Here is a 20,314-nt window from a genome sequence, read left to right as displayed (position 1 = left end):
CTCCAGGTGGCCTCAGTGACACTCAACAAGAATGCAAATGACCAGCTGTCTGCCAGGAGCATAAATCCTTCCATTCCCCTCCATCCACTCAGAGCTGGAAAAGCTTCTTGGGTGAGAAGTAAAACATCTTCAAAGGAAAAACAAGAAGGTCCAATTGCCTCGTGAAGAAGCATCTTTGGGACAACGATGACTTGGATGACTAAGAATCTCCATAGACACTTAAAGACAAGAAGTGGCCAGATCAGGAGACCAGAGAATAACCTCCCTTACACCCCCATTTCCTGAGAGCTCCTCAAATCAAACCTGTCTGCCTGCAGAGAACACTTTCCCCCCCAGGGAGAAGCCAAGACAAAATAAGGGGGGAAGTACCAGAAAAGGCCTTGAACCTCAGAGTTAGCTTTGAGGCCCCTCCCTCCAGGGGGAGGCCCTACCCAGCCTCTTCTGGAAACCTGCAGATTTTATTTATTTATTTATGAGACTTATATACCGCTTTAAGTGCAAGCACTCTCTAAGCGGTGTACACCATAAGCAATGTATATATATATATTTACATTGCCCCCAACAATCTGGGTCCTCATTTTACCTACCTCGGAAGGATGGAAGGCTGAGTGAACCTTGAGCCAGTGAGGTTTGAACCGCTAACCTGCTGAACACAGTCAGCTAAAGTGGCCTGCAGTACTGCACTCTAACTGCTGCGCCACCTCGGCTCAGCAGTTGGCACCAAGGGAGCTTCTGAAAGACTAGGGAGGCCGATGCTACTCATAGAAACATTTTATTGGAGAAGAGGGTCTCATGGGTAAAGTAGGAAGGGTCATCCTCCCCATTTCCCCCCAAACGCAGAAACAATGGAAGGCTGGCTCTCTTCACCCTCTTGAAGGTGTCCGTGCCAACACTACAATGAAACAGGAAGGACAGAAATATCAAAATTCACGGTGGCATGATTGGTGTCCCTTCCCCAAGCTGAGCATCCAATTCCCTCCTCCCACCCACTCACGTGAGAAAGAAAAGGGAGGCAAAGGAAATGGACGCTGCTTGTTCTCAGGGGCGGACAGGGCCGGCTAGGTCCCCAACCACGCATTGCAGGCCACGTCTGATGAGGGGAAGGACACTGACCCAAAGCAGGCTGGGCGAATTCTCCTCGGTCTTTGGGGGCCTCCCTTGAAGAAGCTCCATCCAGGTGACCAAGAAGGAGGCCTCTTTGGTGGGGAGCAGAAGAGCTGCAGGCCTTGTGCTTGGTCGGAGAAGGCACCCAGGTGGCCTCTTTGCCCCATAGAAATATGGGGGCTGTGCTGGGCTACTGCTCCCCAATTTGAGTAGAGCAATTAATGCCAAATCTGAGTGTTGTCAGCTGTGGACAACCCACACTGTGTTGCCACCCAAAGCACAATTGTCAGTGAGAACGATCTGGGGAACCTCCTCAAAAGCTTTACTGTATTTCTTTCTGGGGGAAGTGGCAGAAAGGGAGTCTCCAGGCTCTCCCGCAGGAGCTGCTCAGCCCTGAGTGCGAAAACATCCCCAAGAGAGGCAAACCATTGGGGCGTCTTTTCAAGAGCCACTTTGGGAGGGGGGAGGGAAGAGAGAGAAAAAGAGGTGTGCAGGGCCCTTCCAGTTGGGGGGCTCAACAGTTGAACCCCTGTGTTTCCTTACCTGGTTGCCTTCCAATTTTCTGCCGCGGATGGCAAGTTTCTTTGCAGCAGCCAGGCTGTCTCCAGCTGCTCCTCTCTGTTCTCATCTTGGAAACACTGGCCCACAAAGACAGTGGTGAAGGCTGAGGGAGGAATCAGCCAGAGACTCACTGGCAGGTCATGGTGTTAGAGCAGTTGGGAGGGGGGGACTATGGTCCATAGATCAAAATCCCAATGGTTTATTCCAGGCTAGTGGTGCCTGGAGGCTCAAGGAATCTTATGGACTCCAAAGTCTTTGGTCAGCTCTAGCTAATGGTGGGGGAGGGGAACATTCAGTGAAAGAACCTGCAAGAAGCAGATTTAAGGAAAGGGAGATCCACTAGATTCCCTCCTCCCCTTCTATTTGCTTCCACCCCAAATAGTGAGTGACTCTACCAGAGATGTTTGACTTGAGAATGAAGCCAAAAGTGGGTTGAGGATCCAGGTGCTGGATGCCCTGCAGCATGAGTGGCGGGATGGTCTTGTTGGTGGCACTTGGGGCCGCCACGTAGACGCCGCTGAACACCCCATTAATGTTGTGGCTGATGACTATCTTGGCGCCCCTGTCATTCACCCATCTGCCAGTCAGGGAGCACTAACGGAGAGCGGGAGAGGGAAGGAAAGCGAGTCACGGCGCTAGCCAAGCCTAGCTGTCCAACAGGTAGAGACTCTGGCTCCATTTTCTCCGGGGGATCTGAAAACACCCGCTGCTCCCACGTGCCCGACCCCCAAGGCTGCCCACGCCGGGTGGGGCTGGCAAAGGGGGCGCATCCCAAAGCCCGTCGGTCGAGGCGCCTGCCAGACCGCGTCGGGGACGACACCCGCCTGCAGATCGCTCTGCCATCTGCGCAGCGAGCGAGAGCACCAGCCCCGGCGGCAAGCTGCCGAAATCGCGGCCGAGCACGGAGGAGGAAACGCTGGGCCGTCCGTCCGTCGGGGACTCAGGGCCTCTGGCGCTCAGCGCGACGGCACCGGGTGCGGTCAACCCCGAGGAAGCGGCACTCTCTGCGCAGCCCGCCGGCTCCCACCAGCTGTTCCTGCCGCCCACCCGAGCAGAGGCTGGTGGCGGGGGGTTTCCCCGGGGGAGGCTGGGACCCTCTGCCCGCCACCCCGCATCTGACCTTGGCGGTTCGCTCCGAGTTTTGGGGTTCGACAAAGGTTCCGGAGCAGCCGAGCAGGAAAGCGAGGAGCCCCAGAGCTGCCAGGCCAATCGCCATGGTGGTGTCCAGGAATCTAGACGTGCCAGCTCCAGGAGGGACGCCCCTTATAAAGCCCCGCTCGCACCGGCTCCCCCCACCCCGAGTTGCCGCCTCCTCCAACCACCAATCCCCTCGCGGCTGGCAGGATGCCCGCCCGAGGGGTCGGACGTTTCTGGGAAATCGCTGAGGAGCACTTCGGCAGCATGGGGGGGGGGGGTAGGCGGGACGGGGGCAGACCACGAAGGCCATCCTGGGGGTCTCCAGGCTTTTCTTGGTTTGCTGCCGGAACATATTTCTCGGTTTCTGGAGAAAACTGGCGAAGGATCGGGCTGCTTCGCTCAGCAATTTCGCTCCACTTTAAGCCACCACCACCACCCTTCCTGCCCGCACGTCGTAGCCCGAGTTACTCCTTGCCCTGCCTGGTGGGGTCCGAAGGGAAGCAAGTCTGCCCCAAACCTACAGCAGTCCACCTGGGGAGGAGCGGGGGTCGGGGGGGGGAGCCTTGCCATTTCTCCAAAAAGGTCCTAAGAAGAGGGGGGGGACGGATTGCCTTGGCCGTTTCCTGGAGCTCCCCCTGGAGTTTCGCTCGCTCGCTCCGCTGGCCTCCCAGCCTGCGAAGGCAGAGAGGAGCGACGGGACACCCCCTACCCCGCGCTCACTAGTTCCCTCGCTGGCTCGCTCTGCGGGAACGACGGCGCCCAGATAAGGAGATGAGCACCATTCAGAGATCCCGAGCAGGGATTGATCTCCGGGAGAAGCTGATCCGCGGAAACGGCCGCCGCGGGGACCTTCTGGGCGCAAGGGCCACGCAGCCTCAGGAGGACCCTACCGTGCCCGTCGTGGCCCAACCTTGGCTCTCCTGAAGCGACTGAACCGCACGGGGGGGCGAGGGGAGGGGACGCGGCAGAAGTTACTTTACGCGCAGACAAGCAACAAGGAAGTGCTTGATGTGAACCCCCCCAGGGGGGCTCGGAGGCTTTGCTGAGCGGCCATTGGGAAGGCTCGGACACCCTTGGCCCGTTTTTCCCCTTCCAGGCGACGGTTTCATTTTCACCCAAGGCGGGAGCCAAAAACGGATTGCAATGTTTTAAATAAGCCTATATGTGTGACCTTCTTCTTCTTCTTCATCATCCCTTCCTACTAGGTCAGCATGAAGACAAACCATCCTTGAGATGTTCGGGTCAGCGAAGAAAAATATTTTGGCTTTTTGGGCCATGAGTTCCAAGCTGAGACGCTTTTTCGGCAGGTAGGGGTGTGTGTGTGTGTGTGCTCCCGCGCACGTTCGTTCGTTAACGACCCAACTAGGTAATTTCATCAATGCCTGTAAGGAGTGGGGTTTCCTCTCACTTTAATATTGTACTGCAGGGGTCCTCAATTTTGGCAACTTTTAAGACTTGTGGACTTTAAGTTTTGCTGCCTGAGGAATTCTGGGAGTTGAAGTCCACAAGTTGCCAAGGTTGAGGATCCCTGTTGTAGTGTCTTGCCCTGTGGGTGTTGGTTGGGACTGCTGTTAGAGCAGTGGTTCTCAACTTTTCTAATGCCGTGACCCCATAATACAGTTCCCCATGTTGTGGTGACCCCCAAGAGGGTGTGGCCACCAATAAGAGGGAGTAGGACAGCTAGGGAAAAGGGAAAAAAATGGCGGACAGTGTGGTTTGGCGACCCCCGTGAAATGGTCGTTCGACCCCAAATGGGGTCCCGACCCACAGGTTGAGAACCACTGTGTTAGAGGTTCTTTGGAAATGCCTGCAAGAAAATAACCAATAAGCTCAGAGAGCAACAAACAACCAAAAGTGGCAATGAGAATCATGCTGCGCATCGCTGGCGGAGGGGGGAAGCTTCCTTTATTTATTCAGGTCTTTACTTTTAGTGTCATGGAAAACAAGATTTTCTCGGTAGTGTTTATGCAGTGTGGAAATCCTATGGAGCCACAGGTGCCTTGGCTGCAATTCAAGCAAAGGCCCAGATGTCCGAGACGGGCTCCTCCTGGGAATCTGGGGGAGGTGGCCACGCAGCCCCCAGGAGGAGCCAGCAGTGCCTTTGGTGACCCTGCTCTGCCTCCCCTAAAGGCACCAAGTCATCTTGGAGATGCAACAGAAGTTCCTTTGCAAGAATGCAGTATGTATTGGGCCCTCTCCCCACTTTCTCCCCCAACCAAAGAGACCCCAGGCGGTGGCCTTCCCTTCTAAAGCACACAAGTGACATGGCCCCCAATCCCCCTCCCCTCAGCTCCAAGCCCTCAGAAGCACTTTGCCGGGCGGGGTGGTGGTGGTGTCTGGCTGCCCTTCACAGCACTTCTGCCATCCCGGTTTTCCTCCTCCAGGCATTGGCTTCATTTTCAGAAGGGGGGGCGCCAATGCCCACTTCCTCCTACTCTTGGGCCAGGCGCTGCCCAGCTGCCTGCAGGACTGACCTGGAACTCTTTTGCTCTCTGGATGGGGGACTCCTGCACTGCTCCTCTGAAGAGACGCCTTGGAACCATGACCACCGAATGGCTTTATCTCCGGCTTGGTCCCTTTGCCAAAGACACGCTTGCCTTGGCCAAGAACCTGGTGCCTCTGCAAGCAGGGGCAGGGGCAATCCCTTGACTTGACTAGGCAGCCACAATGGCCACCAGCAAGAACCTCATTTCACTTAATTATTGAGGGCATCTCATCTGGGGGGACTTATCAGTCCTGGAGCTTCCCAGAGTCTCCAGAGGTCCTGGGAGCAGTTGGGCGGGCTGGCAGGACCCTGGCAGAGAGATTCGCACCAGGGCTGCAGCAACCCCCCTGCCCTGGAAGAAGGAGAGAGGAGAAGCACAGACATCCCCACCTCCAGGAAAGATCAGGCTGCAGGAAGGAGATGCACCTACACTAGGCCAGGGGCACCCATGCAACAACGCCCCTGCTGCCTTCTAACATCATGGTCCTCCTCATCAAGGGCTCTGCAAAGTCTTCTTGCCAAGTTCTATCTTCAGTCTACAACCCAGTCCTTTCAACAGTTCCAAGAAGGTTCCACACTCATTTGCACTACTCAGGTGAACCTGGTGACAGAGATAAACCACCAGGTGGCCTCAGTGACACTCAAAAAGAATGCAAATGACCAGCTGTCTGCCAGGAGCATAAATCCTTCCATTCCCCTCCATCCACTCAGAGCTGGAAAAGCTTCTTGGGTGAGAAGTAAAACATCTTCAAAGGAAAAACAAGAAGGTCCAGTTGCCTCGTGAAGAAGCATCTTTGGGACAACTATGACTTGGATGACTAAGAATCTCCATAGACACTTAAAGACAAGAAGTGGCCAAATCAGGAGACCAGAGAATAACTTCCCTTACACCCCCATTTCCTGAGGGCTCCTCAAATCAAGCCTGTCTGCCTGCAGAGGACACTTTCCCCCCCAGGGAGAAGCCAAGACAAAATAAGGGGGAAAGTACTAGAAAAGGCCTTGAACCTCAGAGTTAGCTTTGAGCCCCCCCTCCAGGTGGGGGTCCTACCCAGCCACTTCTGGAAACCTGCAGACTGGCACCCAGGGAGCTTCTGAAAGACCAGGGAGGCCGATGCTACTCATGCAAATATTTTATTGGAGAAGAGGGTCTGATGGGTGAAGTAGGTAGAGTCACCCCCCCATTTCCCCCCAAATGCAGAAACCATGGAAGGCTGGCTCTTCACCCTCTCATTTGACGCGGTAGAAGGTGTCCGTGCCAACCCTACAATGAAACAGGAAGGACAAAAATGTTAAAATTCACGGTGGCATGATTGGTGTCCCTTCCCCAAGCTGAGCATCCAATTCCCTCCTCCCACCCACTCACGTTAGAATGAAAACGGGGAGCAACAAAATGGACGTTGCTGGTTCTTGTGGGTAGCCAGGGCCGGGTAGGTCTCCAACCACGCATTGCAGGCCACGTCTGATGAGGGGAAGGACACTGACCTTTGGGGGCCTCCCTTGAAGCAGCTCCATCCAGGTGGCCAAGAAGGTGGCCTCTTTGGTGGGGAGCATCAGAGCTGCAGGCCTTGCGCTTGCTTGGAGAAGGCACCCAGGTGGCCTCTTTGCCCCATACAAATATGGGGCTGTGCTGGGCTACTGCTCTCCAATTTGAGTAGAGCAATTAATGCCAAATCTGAGTGTTGCCAGATGTGGGCAACTCAGACTGTGTTGCCACGCAAACCACACTTGTCAGCGAGAACGATCTGGGGAACCTCCTCAAAATCTTTGCTGTATTGAGGGTGGGCGGGTGGGTGAGTGGGTGGGTGGGTAATGACAATATAGACATGGTAAACACTTGGGCATTTCCCCTATGCTGCGTTCATGTGTGTGAGAGGGATGAGAGGGGAGGAAGGAGTAGGGAGCAAGTAGGATGGTTAGAGGAGAAGGGGAGGGGAAGAGAGTAGGAGGGGAGGAGAGAAAGAGGAGGGAAGTGGGGAAGGATTAGAGAGGGTGGACGCAGCCTGGGGGGAATGGGCAGGCGGTACCAATGGTTAGGAATTTAATTGTATTTTGTATGGAATGGAAATGGAAAATAAAAACTTTTTTAATTAAAAAAAAAAAAGCTTTGCTGTATTTCTTTTGGGGGGAAGTGGCAGAAACGAATTATCCAGCCTCTCCCGCATGAGCTGCTCAGCCCTGGGTGCTGAAACATCCCCGAGAGAGACAAACCATTGGGGCGTCTTTTCAAGAGCCACTTTGGGAGGGGGGAGGGAAGAGAGAGAAAAAGAGGTCCGCAATGCCTTTCCAGTTGGGGGGCACAGCAGTTCAGCCCCTGTGTTTCCTTACCTGGTTGCCTTCCAATCCTCTGCCACAGATCCCACCTCTGCACGCAGCAGCCAGGCTGTCTTCAGCTGCTCCTCTCCGTTCTCATCTAGGAAACACTGGCCCACAAAGACGGCAGTGGAGGCTGAGGGAGGAATCAGCCAGAGACTCACTGGCAAGTAATGGTGTTATAGCACTTGGGGGGGGGGACTATGTTCCATAAATCAAAATCCCAATGGTTTATTCCAGGCCAGTGGTGCCTGGAGGCTCAAGGAATCTTATGAACTCCAAAGTCTTTGGGCAGCTCTAGTCTAGCTAAGGGTTATGGTGGGGAGGGGAACATTTAGTGAAATAACCTGCAAGAAGCAGATCTAAGGAAGGGGAGAGCCACTAGATTCACTCCTCCCCTTCTATTTGCTTCCACCATAAATAGTGAGTACCAGAGAAGTTCCACTTGACAACGAAGCCAAAGGTGGACTGGTGTCCCAGGTGCTGGATGCCCTGCAGCAGGGATGGCCGGATGGTGTTGTCGGTGGCAGCCACGGCTGTCAGGTAGAAGCCTCTGAACACCCCAGCATTATTGCTACGGTAGATGGCTATCTTGGAGCCCTTCTCATTCACCCATCTGCCAGTCAGGGAGCACTAAAGGAGAACAGGAGAGGGGAGGAAAGCGAGTCAGGGCGCTAGCCAAGCCCAGCTGTCCAACAGGTAGAGACCCTGGCTCCATTTTCTCCGGAAGATCTGAAAACACCCGCTGCTCCCACGTGCCCGACCCCCAAGGCTGCCCACGCCGGGTGGGGCTGGCAAAGGCGGCCCATCCCAAGTCCGTCCGTCGAGGCGCCTGCCAGACCGCGTCCGGGACGACACCCGCGGGTGGATCGCTCTGCCATCTGCGCAGCGAGCGAGGGCATCAGCCCCGGCGGCAGGCTGCCGAAGTCGCGGCCGAGCATGGAGGAGGAAACGCTGGGCCGGCCGGCCGTCGGGGACCCAGGGCCTCTGGCGCTCAGCGCGACGGCACCGGGTGCGGTCAACCCCGAGGAAGCGGCACCCTCTTCGCAGCCCGCCGGCTCCCACCAGCTGTTCCTGCAGCCCACCCGAGCAGAGGCTGGTGGCGGGGGGTTTCCCCGGGGGAGGCTGGGACCCTCTGCCCGCCACCACGTATCTGACCTTGGCGGTTCGCTCCGAGTTTTGGGGTTTGGCAAAGATTCCGGAGCAACCAAGCAGGAAAGCGAGGAGCCCCAAAGCTGCCAGGCCAATCGCCATGGTGGTGTCCAGGAATCTAGACGTGCCAGCTCCAGGAGGGACGCCCCTTATAAAGCCCCGCTCGCACCGGCTCCCCCCACCCCGAGTTGCCGCCTCCTCCCATTCCCCCGCGGCTGGGAGGGGCAGGATCCCCGCCCGAGGGGTCGGACGCTTCTGGGATATCGCTGAGCAGCACTTCGGCAGCATGGGGGGGGCGGCAGGCGGGGCTGGGGCAGACCACGAAGGCCATCCTGGGGGTCTCCAGGCTTCTCTTGGTTTGCTGCCGGAACATATTTCTCGGTTTCTGGAGAAAACTGGCGAAGGATCGGGCTGCTTCGCTCAGCAATTTCGCTCCACTTTAAGCCAGCCCTCCCCCTCTTGCCCGCACATCGTTGCTCGAGTTACTCCTTGGGTAGCCTGGTGGGGTGCGAAGGGAAGCAAGTCTGCCCCAAACCTAAAGCAGTCCACCTGGGGAGGAGCGGGGGTCGGGGGCGCCTTGCCATTTCTCCCAAAAGATCCTAAGAAGGGGGGGCGGGTTGCCTCGGCCGTTTCCTGGAGCCACCCCCCCTGGAGTTTCGCTCGCTCGTTCCGCTGGCCTCCCAGCCTGCGAAGGCAGAGAGGAGCGGCGGGACACTCCCACCCCGCGCTCACTAGTTCGCTCGCTCGCTCTGCGGGAACGAGGGCGCCCAGATGAGATGAGCGCCATTCAGAGATCCCGAGCAGCGATTGATCTCCGAGAGAAGTTGATCCGCGGAACCGGCCGCCGCGGGGACCCTCTGGGCGCAAGGGCCACGCAGCCTCAGGAGGACCCTACCGTGCCCGTCGTGGCCCAAACCTGGCTCTCCTGAAGCGACTGAACCACACGGGGGGGGGGCGAGGGGAGGGAACGCGGCAGAAGTTACTTTACACGCAGACAAGGCAGCGCTTGATGTGAACCCCCCCCCAGGGGGGCTCGGAGGCTTTGCTGAGCGGCCATTGGGAAGGCTCGGACGCCCTTGGCCCGTTTTTCCCCTCCCAGGCGTCGGTTTCATTTTCACCCAAGGCGGGAGCCAAAGGCGGATTGCAATGTTTTAAATAAGCCTATCTGTGTGACCTTCTTCTTGTTGTCCATCATCATCTTCGTCCCTTCCTACTAGGTCAGCATGAAGACAAACCATCCTTGAGATGTTCGTGTCAGCGAACAAAAATATTTTGGCGTTCTGTGCCAGAAGTTCCAAGCTGAGAAGCCTCCCTGTCGCCACTGGGGGGGGGGGGGAGGCGCTTCGGCTCGGCTTGGGGTGAAGGTTGTATTTTAAGCAGCTCATATGTTTTTCGGCAGGTAGGTTTGTGTGTCTATGTGGTCGTTCATGACCCAACTAGGGTGCGAGATTTTTGGGCTTGCTGTGAAGGTTGTCTTCTTACAAGGGCATTTTATGTTTTGGCAGGTAGATGTTTGTGTATGTGTTCATGATCCAACTAGGTAATTTCATCAGTGCTAGTAAGGAGTGGGGAAGTGCAGGGGTCCTCAACTTTAAGACTTGTGGACTTTAAGCTTTGCTGGCTGAGGAATTCTAGGAGTTGAAGTCCACAAGTCTTACAAGTTGGCAAGGTTGAGGACCCCTGTTGTAGTGGAGGGGTCTTCAAACTTGGCCCTTTTATGACTTGTGGACTTCTACGACTCCCAGAATTCCTCAGCCACGTGGTTGTATGTTCTTGCCCTGTGGGTGTTGGTTGGGGCTGGTGTTAGAGGTTCTTTGGAAATGCCTGCAAGAAAATAACCAATAAGCTCAGAGAGCAACAAACAACCAAAAGTGGCAGTGAGAACCGCGCTGCGCATAGCTGGGGGAGGGGGGAGGCTTCCTTTATGTATTCAGGTCTTTACTTTTAGTGTCATGGAAAACAAGATTTTCTCGGTAGTGTTTATGCAGTGTGGCAATCCTATGGAGCCACAGGTGCCTTGGCTGCAATTCGAACAAAGGCCAAGACGTCTGAAATGGCCCCTCCTGGGAGTCTGGGGGAGGTGGCCACGCAGCCCCCAGGAGGAGCCTGCAGTGCCTGTGGTGACCCTGCTCTGCCTCCCCTAAAGCCCTCAAGTCATCTTGGGGATGCAGCAGAAGTTCCTTTGCAAGGAGACAAACAATGCAGTATGTATTGGGCTCTCTCCCCACTTTCTCCCCCAACCAGGGACCCCAGGCGGTGGCCTTCCCCTTCCCCTTCTAGAGCACACAAGTGACATAGCCCTCAATCCCCCTCCCCTTAGCTCCAAGCCCTCAGAAGCACTTTGCCGGGCGGGGGTGGTGGTGGTGTCTGGCTGCCGTTCACAGCACTTCTGCAATCCCGGTTTTCCTCCTCCAGGCATTGGTTTCTTTTTCAGAAGGGGGAATGCCAATGCCCCCTTCCTCCTACTCTTGGGCCAAGCGCTGCCCAGGTGGCTGCAGGACTGACCTGGAACTCTTTTGCTCTCTGGATGGGGGACTCCTGCACTGCTCCTCTGAATAGACGCCTTCGAACCGTGACCACCAAATGGCTTTATCTCCGGCTTGGTCCCTTCACAAAGACACACCTGCCTTGGCCAAGAACCTGGCGCCTCGGCAAGCAGGGGTAGGGGCAATCCCTCGACTTGACCAGGCAGCCACAATGGCCACCAGCAAGAACCTCATTTCACTTAATTATTGAGAGCATGTCGTCTGGAGTTTTCCAGAGTCTCCAGAGGTCCTGGGAGCAGTTGGACAGGCTGGCAGGACCCTGGCAGAGAGATTCGCAACAGGGCTGCACCAACCCCCCTGCCCTGGAAGAAGCAGAGAGGAGAAGCATAGACACCCCCACCACCAGGAAAGATCAGGCTGCAGGAAGAAGATCCACCTAGACTAGGCCAGGGGCACCCAAGCAACGATGCCCCTGCTGCCTTCTAATGTCATGGTCCTCCTCATCAAGGGCTCTGCAAAGTCTTCTTGCCAAGTTCAATTTATTTTAAATTAAAATTATTCATCATCTAAAAATAACTTCAGATTATACAGAGCGTGATTGTATGCAAATCAAAGGGGGGGAGGTGTGTTGAAGATTGAAGAAGATCGAGACGTCCAAGCTGCCTCCTTGCCAAAGAGCTCAGCTCTGCCCCTGTCTCGGGGGAGGAGGGGCGGCGGGGCTTCCTTCATACCACCCAGGGCGGCCCGAGTGGCACCCGTCGACCTGCTCTGGTTCAGGAGGGCCAAGTGGAGGCAGCTGTCTGTCCACCTCACCTGGCTCACGGGCCAACGGATTTGGCCGCAGGTGGAGCTGGGAAGGGCTGCCCTTGTGCTGCCCGCCGCTCCAAGGCCAGCTGCATGCTCCAGATGCTGAGGGGGCGCATGTAGGCCAGTGAGCGGAAGACCTTCCTCTCACAGTAAGCCTCCGGGGTCTGGAAAGCCATGCCTAGCTGCTCCCAGACGGTCCGATAGCAGCCCTCAGCAGTGCAGAAGCCCTCTTGCACCAGGCCCTGTGCCAGGCAAAAGGAAGCCCAGTCAGCTGGGTGGCATCCCGCACCCACCCTGCCACCCTCCCCCAGTCCCCGTTACCCACCTCCTGGATCATAGTGGCGGCCAGGCCGTACACCACACCCACCCACACCTCATCCGACTGCAAGCTGGAGGTGTCAGGCAGCCCCGAGGGGCGCATGCCGTTCACAGCCCCCATGGACCCCCCTGAAAAGCCGAGCACGTTGAGCTCGAAGATGGTCTTTAAGGCGCTGAGCACGTGGCTGCGTGGGAACACCTGTGGACCAGAGGGAGATGCGTGGAGGCTCGGCTCATCCCCCCACCCCCGCAAGACTCATGGCCCCTGCCCTTACCTCTGACTGCCCCTCGCCCAACCCACACGCCCGTAGGAACCACTGCCCAGCCAGCTGGTCGGCCATGATGCTGTCCGAGGAGGGGCCGCTGCCGCTGTCATAGTTGTAATATTTCCCTGCAAGAGAGAAGGGGGAGATGGTGGCCAGGGGCTCTTTCTGGCCCTGCTGACCCCTCCACAGGAGCCCCCTGCCCTGCCTGGACCTACCGTTCCAGAGCAGCCGCTCAAATGCTGCCGTGCCCTTAGCCAGGATGCCTGAATAGCTCTCAAGGGCCAGCCCATCTCCCAAGGCCTCCGCCATTCTGCACATCACGCAGACGGTTGCCAGCCAGAGGCCCCCGCAGTAGGCACTGGCGAAGCAAAGGAGAGGAGAGGGTTGCCCAAAGGGGGGGGAAGAGGCACCTGCCCAGGACCCAGTTCTCCTGCGTCCCTCCGAGTGGCAGCTGAGCACTCTTCCCTGGCATCAAGAGAGCAGACGGCCAGGCAGCTCTGCCCCGGAAGTCTGCTTCTGCCAGCAGCACTCCGTGGGCTGGTGAGGAGAGTCGGGCAGGGGACCCCAAAGAAAACAGGAGCAAAGTGAGCCGATGGGGCAATGAGACACCCCTCGGGCGTGGCTCAGCCAGGCTCTCCTGGCCAACTTCGGGAGGCTGAAGAGGGATCAATCCTCAGAGCCCATCTCCATAAAGCAGTGGTTCTCAACCTTTCTAATGCCGTGACCCCATAATACAGTTCCCCATGTTGTGGTGACCCCCAACCACTTATACATCACTGGGTGTCAGGGGCATGGCCAAAGAAAAGGGGGAAAAATGGCGGACAGCCTTGTTTGGCGACCCCCGTGAAATGGTCGTTCAACCCCAAATGGGGTCCCGACCCACAGGTTGAGAACCACTGCCATAAAGGAACCGTTCTGTCCTCTTCTGACCTCATCCACCTCGCAGGGCTGGTATCGACTGGCAGCAGAATCCCACAAGGCTGAGGTTGCTTTACTTCCCCCAACCACCCCAAGGAATTGGGGGGGGGAGGAAGCCTCTTCCTGGTGCTACCTTCTTCAGGAGCACTTGGCCCTTCTGACGCCTCTATTTCCCACCAGGCTGCCATCCTCTCCCTCCCTGACACTACAGACGTAGAGGCCATGGAGTAAGCCTGGGATCAAGGCCATGGGACGTGTTGCCCCCCTTTTAGTTCTGCCACCTCTGCAGAGTAGGGCACCCGCTTCTCTCCTCCTCCTTGGCCTCATCCAGACAGGGCAGCAGAATGCCCAGCCCCTTCAGCAGGACAGCCATTCTCTCCACGGAAGCGTAACATCGGGCACCCAGCCAACAGGGGTGTTGTGCAGGGGAGACAGGCGGAGGGTCCTTGCAATTCCCTCAACCAGGGAAGGCAGCAAGGCACTCCGGGGAAGGAGGGGCTCAGAGGGAGGGTCTTAGCTGCCAAGAGGCCACTTCCTCTGGGGGGGGGGTTTTAAACTCAAGCAGGAATTAGCCTTGAATCGTTGCACAGCCGCAAGAGAACCAGGACTGACCCCCACACAAATACACACCCTGGGTGCCATGCAATCTTATCTGCCTGTTCCCAAGGGAAGGCAAACTGTCTGGGAAGATTCCTATATATCAGAATATAATAAAGTAGATGGCTTGAATTCTACAATTGTCGATCTGGTTGCTTGGGTCCGCCACCAGGACCTCCCTCCGGGCACAGGGCCTTTGGCTGACAGGCTCAGTGAGTCAAAAAATCTTCCAGAAAGGCTACGATAGGTTTGGAACTAGGACGCAACACTGGGCATTGGGGTCTCAGGATCATGGTTCAAAGCCCCTGAGAGAAGACCACCCACCCCTGCTACTTAGGGGAAAAGAAATATGAAGGGACAGCAAAGCTACACCAAACAGCCCCAGGCCACACAGCTGGGGTACGAGGAGAGGGCTAAGTCAGCCTTTCCACACAAGAGGCTGGAGAGGGGTTCCCAACACCCACAGCTAGTGGCTTTTCTGACCTGGATTCTAGGATGTGGGAGGAGGGCAAGGCTCCTGCCCCATCACCCACCTGGCTCCAGTGGCCACCCAGGCATCATAGGTTTGGTCAGCAAAACCTGAGTTCTCAATGAGGCCGTCCCCATCTGTGTCAAATCTCAGTTCCGAGTCCACCACGGCCTGAGGGAGGCAAAGGAGTCTGAGGAGGGGTCTGTGGGGGCCCCTGGATGGCTGGCAGCCCCCGCCCTCCCTGCCACTGCACCTGGCAGATAGGCCACATGTCCCGCAAGAACGCCATGTCCTGCATGAGGAAGTAGTCCCGGTACACCTGCAGCACAAACTTCAGGTTGAGGTCTTTCCAGGTGGCCGTATCGTGGATCAGGTAGGCGTTGACCCGCTGCCAGGGCTCGTCGTCTGGCCGAAGAAAGCAGGGGAAGGGGTGGCAGCCCTGTTTTCCAGAAAGCCTCACCCCCCCCCTTCCAGCTTGCAAGAGGCCCCACCATATTCCTCAGCAGCCCAAGGAGGGACCCCACAACCCAAAGGCTGTGACCAGCTGACCTCTGAGCTGCGTACAGACTCTCAGGGAATTTTGCCCAGAAGCCCAAGGCTTCCTCCCATCCATCCAGAGACACAGAAGGCGGGGGGGATGCACAATCTCCTTCCCCAACAGCCCCGCTCACCCCAAGAGCGGCCACAGGGGAAGCTGTCTTGGGGATGCATTCAAGCAAATTGGAGACACCCACCTTCCTGAGGGGCAGCCCCAGGAAGGTCCACACCCTCCCCCACGCAGCAAAGCCCCAGGCTGAGGGAGGGCAGCTGCTGAAGTCCTTGCTAAGGGCAATTGCTGTGAGCTCGCCTATCTTCAGACCGTGCAGCTGCAGAACGAGGCCTGACCTGCATCCAGACACGAAGTGCTTTACCTGGGTCTCCAATGTCATGCGGAACCATATTGCGCAGCTTCACTGGGGCCGTCTGTCCGCTCATGAGGTATTGCCGAGGGTGAGCATCCTCGTTCAGCACCGCAGCAGCTGGGGCAGGGCAGGGCAGGGATGTTAGCAGCAGCCCAAACACCCAGCCAAGCACAGGCCAGGCCATCAGGAGCATTCAACACAGCTCAAGGGGGTGGGCATTCCCTCCCATCCCTGCCAGGGGCACCCCTCCAGCCCAGAGCTCTTCCAATGCTGGCTGAAGGGCACTCCAATATTCAAAGCTCAAGGGAAGGCACCTACCCACATCGTACTGCAGGCTGAGCTCTAGCTTAGGCCACAGCATGGCGAGCGCAAAGGAGGCGTAGAAGTGTACGTCGTAGGTGTTGTACATCCGGTACTCCTGGCCTGGAAGCAGAAAGTAGTGGCAGCTGCGCATCACACTGGCATGCCAGAAGCACCTGGAGCTCCCTCCAGGAGGAAGCCAGGATACCCCCCCCATCCGGGCCCCAAAGCAAAACCTCACCTTCCAGATAAGCAAACCTCCCGTACTCTTGCAAGACCGGGAGCAGCTGGGAGAGGCCCTGGGTGTCCCGCAGGGCGTCTCTGTCCTCGGGTGGTAGCTCCAGCCAGAGGGTGCCTCCGTCGGCCAGAAAGTACAGCTCATTGAAGAGGGCTGACTTGTACCAAGGGGGCAGGTTGCTGCAAGAGGCATGTGCGGGTCCTCAGTGGGGCTTCCTCTCAGGGGCAATCTCAGTCTGCCCACAGACCCCTGGGGGGCCTGCCCACCTGGCTTGGTGACCCAGGGAGAGCCTGGGTGCAGTCACCCACTCAACAGGAATGAGGCAGTCCCCATCGCTCATAGAGTCTGGACAGCCACAGGTGGGGGGGAGGGAACGGGGGGGGAGGAGACAACCTGGAAGTAGCTTAGTTTGGCTGGAGTGGATCATGGAGGCACCTCAGCAGAGGGAGTGTGGGAAAACTCTGGCATGGGCACCTTCCGGCACCTCAGAAGCCTCTCAGCCGCAGGGTGCTACCTGTTCTCCAAAATCGGGCCCTGCCAGGCCTCAATCTTCTCCTCCCAGACCTTGTAGCGGCTGAAGAGATGGTGGGAGAGTGCCGGGCAGGCGTTCCCATCACTGCCAAAGAAGCGGGTGTACCACCTGCAGGCAGAGAGGAAGACGGACCTCAGCCAGAGCATCAGTCAGGAAGCAAAGATAGCCCACCCAGAGGCCACGTCCCCGTCACACACAGGGGACCCTCCAGATGGGGGGGGGGAAGGGAAGCAATTTTCCCAAGAGGTTGCCTGGGAAACTGGGACTGTTGTGGGGCTGCTGTCATGGCTTTTGCCCCCACCCCACAGGCTGGACAGGGACAGCCAAAGGGTCGGATAACCCCACAGGCCGTAGGATGTCTGCACCAAGCAGGGCTGCCCCCTCCAGCCCACAGTTTGATCCTGAGACAGCCCCATCTTCTAGATCAGGTTAGGGTTGGCTTCATGAGTGTGCTGCATGGCGGCTCACCCCTGGAGACCCCCCCCACAGGCAGAGCTGTGTGGGTTGCCCAAGTATGCCCAAACCCAAAGCAGAGAAACCCCCGGGAGCCAGCCCTTCCCAGCAGGCACCCACCGGCGATGCTCCTTCTCCGCCGATCCAAAGCGAACACGAGGCATATCCCAGGCCAGGCCCAGTTCCAGCACTCCGTGGCCGTGAGCTGCCACCACGCACGTGGCACACACGGCTGCTGCACACACCTCCCCTTTCTCCGTAGGGGGGCTCTGACCTACAAGAGAGCCGTGAGCATCAGGAGCCTGTCCTTCTGCCTTCTTCTGCCCACCTTATTGCCCAGAGCTCACCTTGAGGAGATTCCAGCTGGCCATCTGCCAAGAGATCCTGCCAAACCTCTTGCCCAGTGCCAGCAGGGTTGAACGCCGTGAAGTGGGTAACAGTGACACCTGCCTGAGGAGGAATCAAGAGGGGAAATCAAGAAAGGAGGGAACAAGAGAGGGGAAGGATAGGCCAGGCCCCTCTCTCCCTCTCCAGCTTTGCCTCAGCGGGACAGGAGTGAAGGGAGAGGCGGGGAGGAGCAGGGGAGCAGGGCAGCCATGGGAGATGGGAGGGCAGTTTCCATAACAGGCTTACAAGATGGGGAGAAGGCGTTAGGAAGGGGGCCTTCTAGAGTCCAGAGACACCAGAGGTGGGGAATTCACCCACCCCATCTCAGGGCCTCGTAAGGAGAGACGTGGCAAAGAAGCCACAATGGGTCACCGCTGCCACTCCAAGAAGCCTCCCTGCCAGCCTGCAAGAGAGCCCCAAAGGACGTGGAAGGCTCTGGTCCCAGCTGCTGCCCATGGACCATTCCTAACTCTTGCGGGGGTCTCCGTGACATCTACCTTCTCCCGGGCAGAGATGGCCAGGGTGTAGGGGTTGGCAGGGGTCACATGGTGCAGCATCACCCCACGGACGCAGCAGCCCTCCTTCTCCACGCTGAAGGGCTCGTTCCAGTGGCCGCCCTGGCGGTCGTCCTTGGTCTCTGTGCCGTTTTGGAAGGTGAACATGATGGAGACCTCCACTTCCTCTGCACTCTCATTCTCCACCTCCCAGACGAAGGCGCCCACCGGGAGGCTCGAGTCCTAAGCACACAGCACAGGTGGCATATGCCGGGGTCAGAGCCCCTCCCCAGGTTGCCCAGCCTGATCCCCCCACCCCCCCGGGCTTCCTTCCAGGAGCAGCGCCTGGGTGCGACCAGATTAAGAAGCAAATGTGCCCCCCATCCGTAAGAAAGTCTACTTTGGGCTAGAACACGTTGACCATCCCATAGTCCCCAAGTTACAACCGTTCATTTAGTGGCCCAAAGTTACAACAGCATTGAAAAAAATGACTTGCAACTGATCTCGCTTGCAACCATCATGGGAGCATTCCCACGGCCAGGTCAACAAAATTGGCAACCAGCATGTGTTTACGACAGTCGCAGTGTCCTGGGATCACATGGTCCTCTTCTGCGACCTTCCCAGCTGGCTTCCGACAAAGTCAATAGGGTGGTAAGGTGGATGATTTGCTTAGCAACCGCAGTGATTCGCTTAACCACGGTGGTAGATTGCAAAATCAGATGCGACTTATTTAACAAACTCTGTGCTCTCCATTGTAGTGGACTGCCTGTGCAGCATTTTATTGCCTCCCTCAGGCGGCCCTGCCTGCCGTCCTTCCCTTCCAAATCTCCACCCCTCTCATACGTCCCACAAGCTCTAACTTGCAACTCCTCCAGGCAGCCCAGAGACCAGCTCCTGCGCCGTGCCTGGTTGGCCCTTGACCTCCATGAACTGGAAAAGGGCCTCCGGAAGGGGGCACGGTGGTCACCTGGAGGGGCACATCTACAGCCTGCTTCACTCTACAGCTGGCTCAGCTACCTTTTAAGTTGCAACTTCAAGCCTGAACTTAATATATAATCACTCAAAGATTTTGACAGCGATTAAAAATTACAGAGCCTAAGGAGGAGATATTCTCTCCAAGCAGAAGCTCCAGATGAAGAAATTTGCTGGAACAAAGAACTCCAGCAGGTGTGTGGTTGAGAAGCCAAAGGGAGGGGCATGAAGCAGACCTGCAAGTGCAGGGGGGAGGGACAGGGGCTTCCTCAGCATGGGGCACTCCTATTAAGGGGGTCTCTGTGGGAAGATCCCGGCTCAGGAAGGTTTTGGGGGTCCCTTTCCCTGGAAGAGCAGGTGCCGTCCCACATACAGGAGAGCCCCGGGCTTAGAACCACCAGGGCCACCCTTCCCCACAGCGAAGACTAGGGAGCTCACCTGATAGTCGTGCGGGATGATGGGTGTGATCTGCCTGCAGGTCAGCACAACCTCCTGCCCGGGCAGCTGGTAGACGGTCCAGGCGCGGGGGTAGAGCGCGTGGTAGAAAGCGTAGTGGCCACAGAAGCCCCAGTTCCAGCCCTGCAGCCGGCTGGGTCGCCCGGTGGAGAGCACCTGCTGGTAGACCGTCCGGCCCTTCCGGCGCAGGCAGACCGTAAACTGGGGCGGGAACACAGAGACCCCGTGAGGAAGGCGCCGCGGCGAAGGGCCGCGCCGGGGAAGCCCCAGGGCGCTCCTTCCTGCTCCCCCCGCCCGACAAACCTGGTCCGCCACCACGGTCCGATGCTGGTAGAGGCCCGGTAAGAGCTGCCACCTGCAGAAGTCCCCGCGCCAGCCCCGCGTGACGGTGCCGCCGCCCAGGCCCCCCAGCGGGCAGCCTGCGGAGAAGGAACAAGAGGAGGAGGAGGAGGGAGAGGAAGACGGTCAGAGCTCCCCCCCTCCCCTCCCCCAGCCTCGCTCTCCCACACCCTCCCGGGCGGGCCCTACCGTAGATGGGGCGCAGGGGCTGCGGGTGCAGCAGGTCGATGAAGGGCTGCCGCTTCTCCACGCGCGTCTTCCGGTACCACCAGCCGAGGTACCTGGGGGGGAGGGGGCAGCGTCTCAAGCCTGGGGAGGGGCGCCCCCTTCCGCCTCCCCCCTCCCGGGGGAAGGGCCCCCCTTACCTGAAGGCCAGCCCCAGGTGCCGAAAGGCCTGCCCGGGGGAGACGTCGCCGGCCTGCAGGGGCTTCCTGCGCTCGGCGAAGCGGTGGGCTAGGCACAGCCGCCACCCGAACCGCGGCACGCCGCGCCCCGCCGCCCGGCCCTCGTAGCGGCTCATCAGCAGCTCCTCCGCAGCCGCCGCCGTCCCCTCCCCGCGAGTGCCCCCCCGCCCGCAGCCCGCGCAGCCCCCCGTCGCCATGGCGGGATCGCCCGCCGCTGCACAGCCGAC

General features: G+C 58.1%; 2 protein-coding genes across 2 annotated transcripts; both read right to left on the bottom strand.

Moving 5' to 3' along the window:
- Positions 1 to 756: 756 nt before the first annotated feature.
- On the bottom strand, positions 757 to 2,913 carry LOC120319803 (avidin-like). Its single transcript, XM_039369048.1, has 4 exons — positions 2,786 to 2,913; positions 2,061 to 2,259; positions 1,648 to 1,768; positions 757 to 892 (listed from the first exon to the last, which is right to left on the bottom strand). Exons 1-4 carry the CDS (start codon positions 2,879 to 2,881, stop codon positions 760 to 762), a joined length of 549 nt encoding a protein of 182 aa, XP_039224982.1. The 5' UTR covers positions 2,882 to 2,913; the 3' UTR covers positions 757 to 759.
- An 8,842-nt stretch (positions 2,914 to 11,755) lies between these two features.
- Positions 11,756 to 20,250, bottom strand: GBA2 (glucosylceramidase beta 2). Its single transcript, XM_039369055.1, has 17 exons — positions 20,049 to 20,250; positions 19,873 to 19,964; positions 19,648 to 19,763; positions 19,327 to 19,545; positions 17,920 to 18,159; positions 17,383 to 17,485; positions 17,156 to 17,309; positions 16,565 to 16,690; positions 16,054 to 16,229; positions 15,831 to 15,935; positions 15,522 to 15,629; positions 14,864 to 15,015; positions 14,675 to 14,781; positions 12,842 to 12,984; positions 12,636 to 12,751; positions 12,368 to 12,559; positions 11,756 to 12,284 (listed from the first exon to the last, which is right to left on the bottom strand). Exons 1-17 carry the CDS (start codon positions 20,201 to 20,203, stop codon positions 12,054 to 12,056), a joined length of 2,535 nt encoding a protein of 844 aa, XP_039224989.1. The 5' UTR covers positions 20,204 to 20,250; the 3' UTR covers positions 11,756 to 12,053.
- Positions 20,251 to 20,314: the final 64 nt, after the last annotated feature.

This window comes from Crotalus tigris, unplaced genomic scaffold (genome assembly GCF_016545835.1).
Source record: "Crotalus tigris isolate CLP2741 ecotype Arizona unplaced genomic scaffold, ASM1654583v1 scf7180000020963.25688851:1431469, whole genome shotgun sequence".
NCBI lineage: Eukaryota > Metazoa > Chordata > Lepidosauria > Squamata > Viperidae > Crotalus > Crotalus tigris.
The sequence above is the reverse complement of the archived record's forward strand: the minus strand, read 5'-3'. Positions and strand labels throughout refer to the sequence as shown.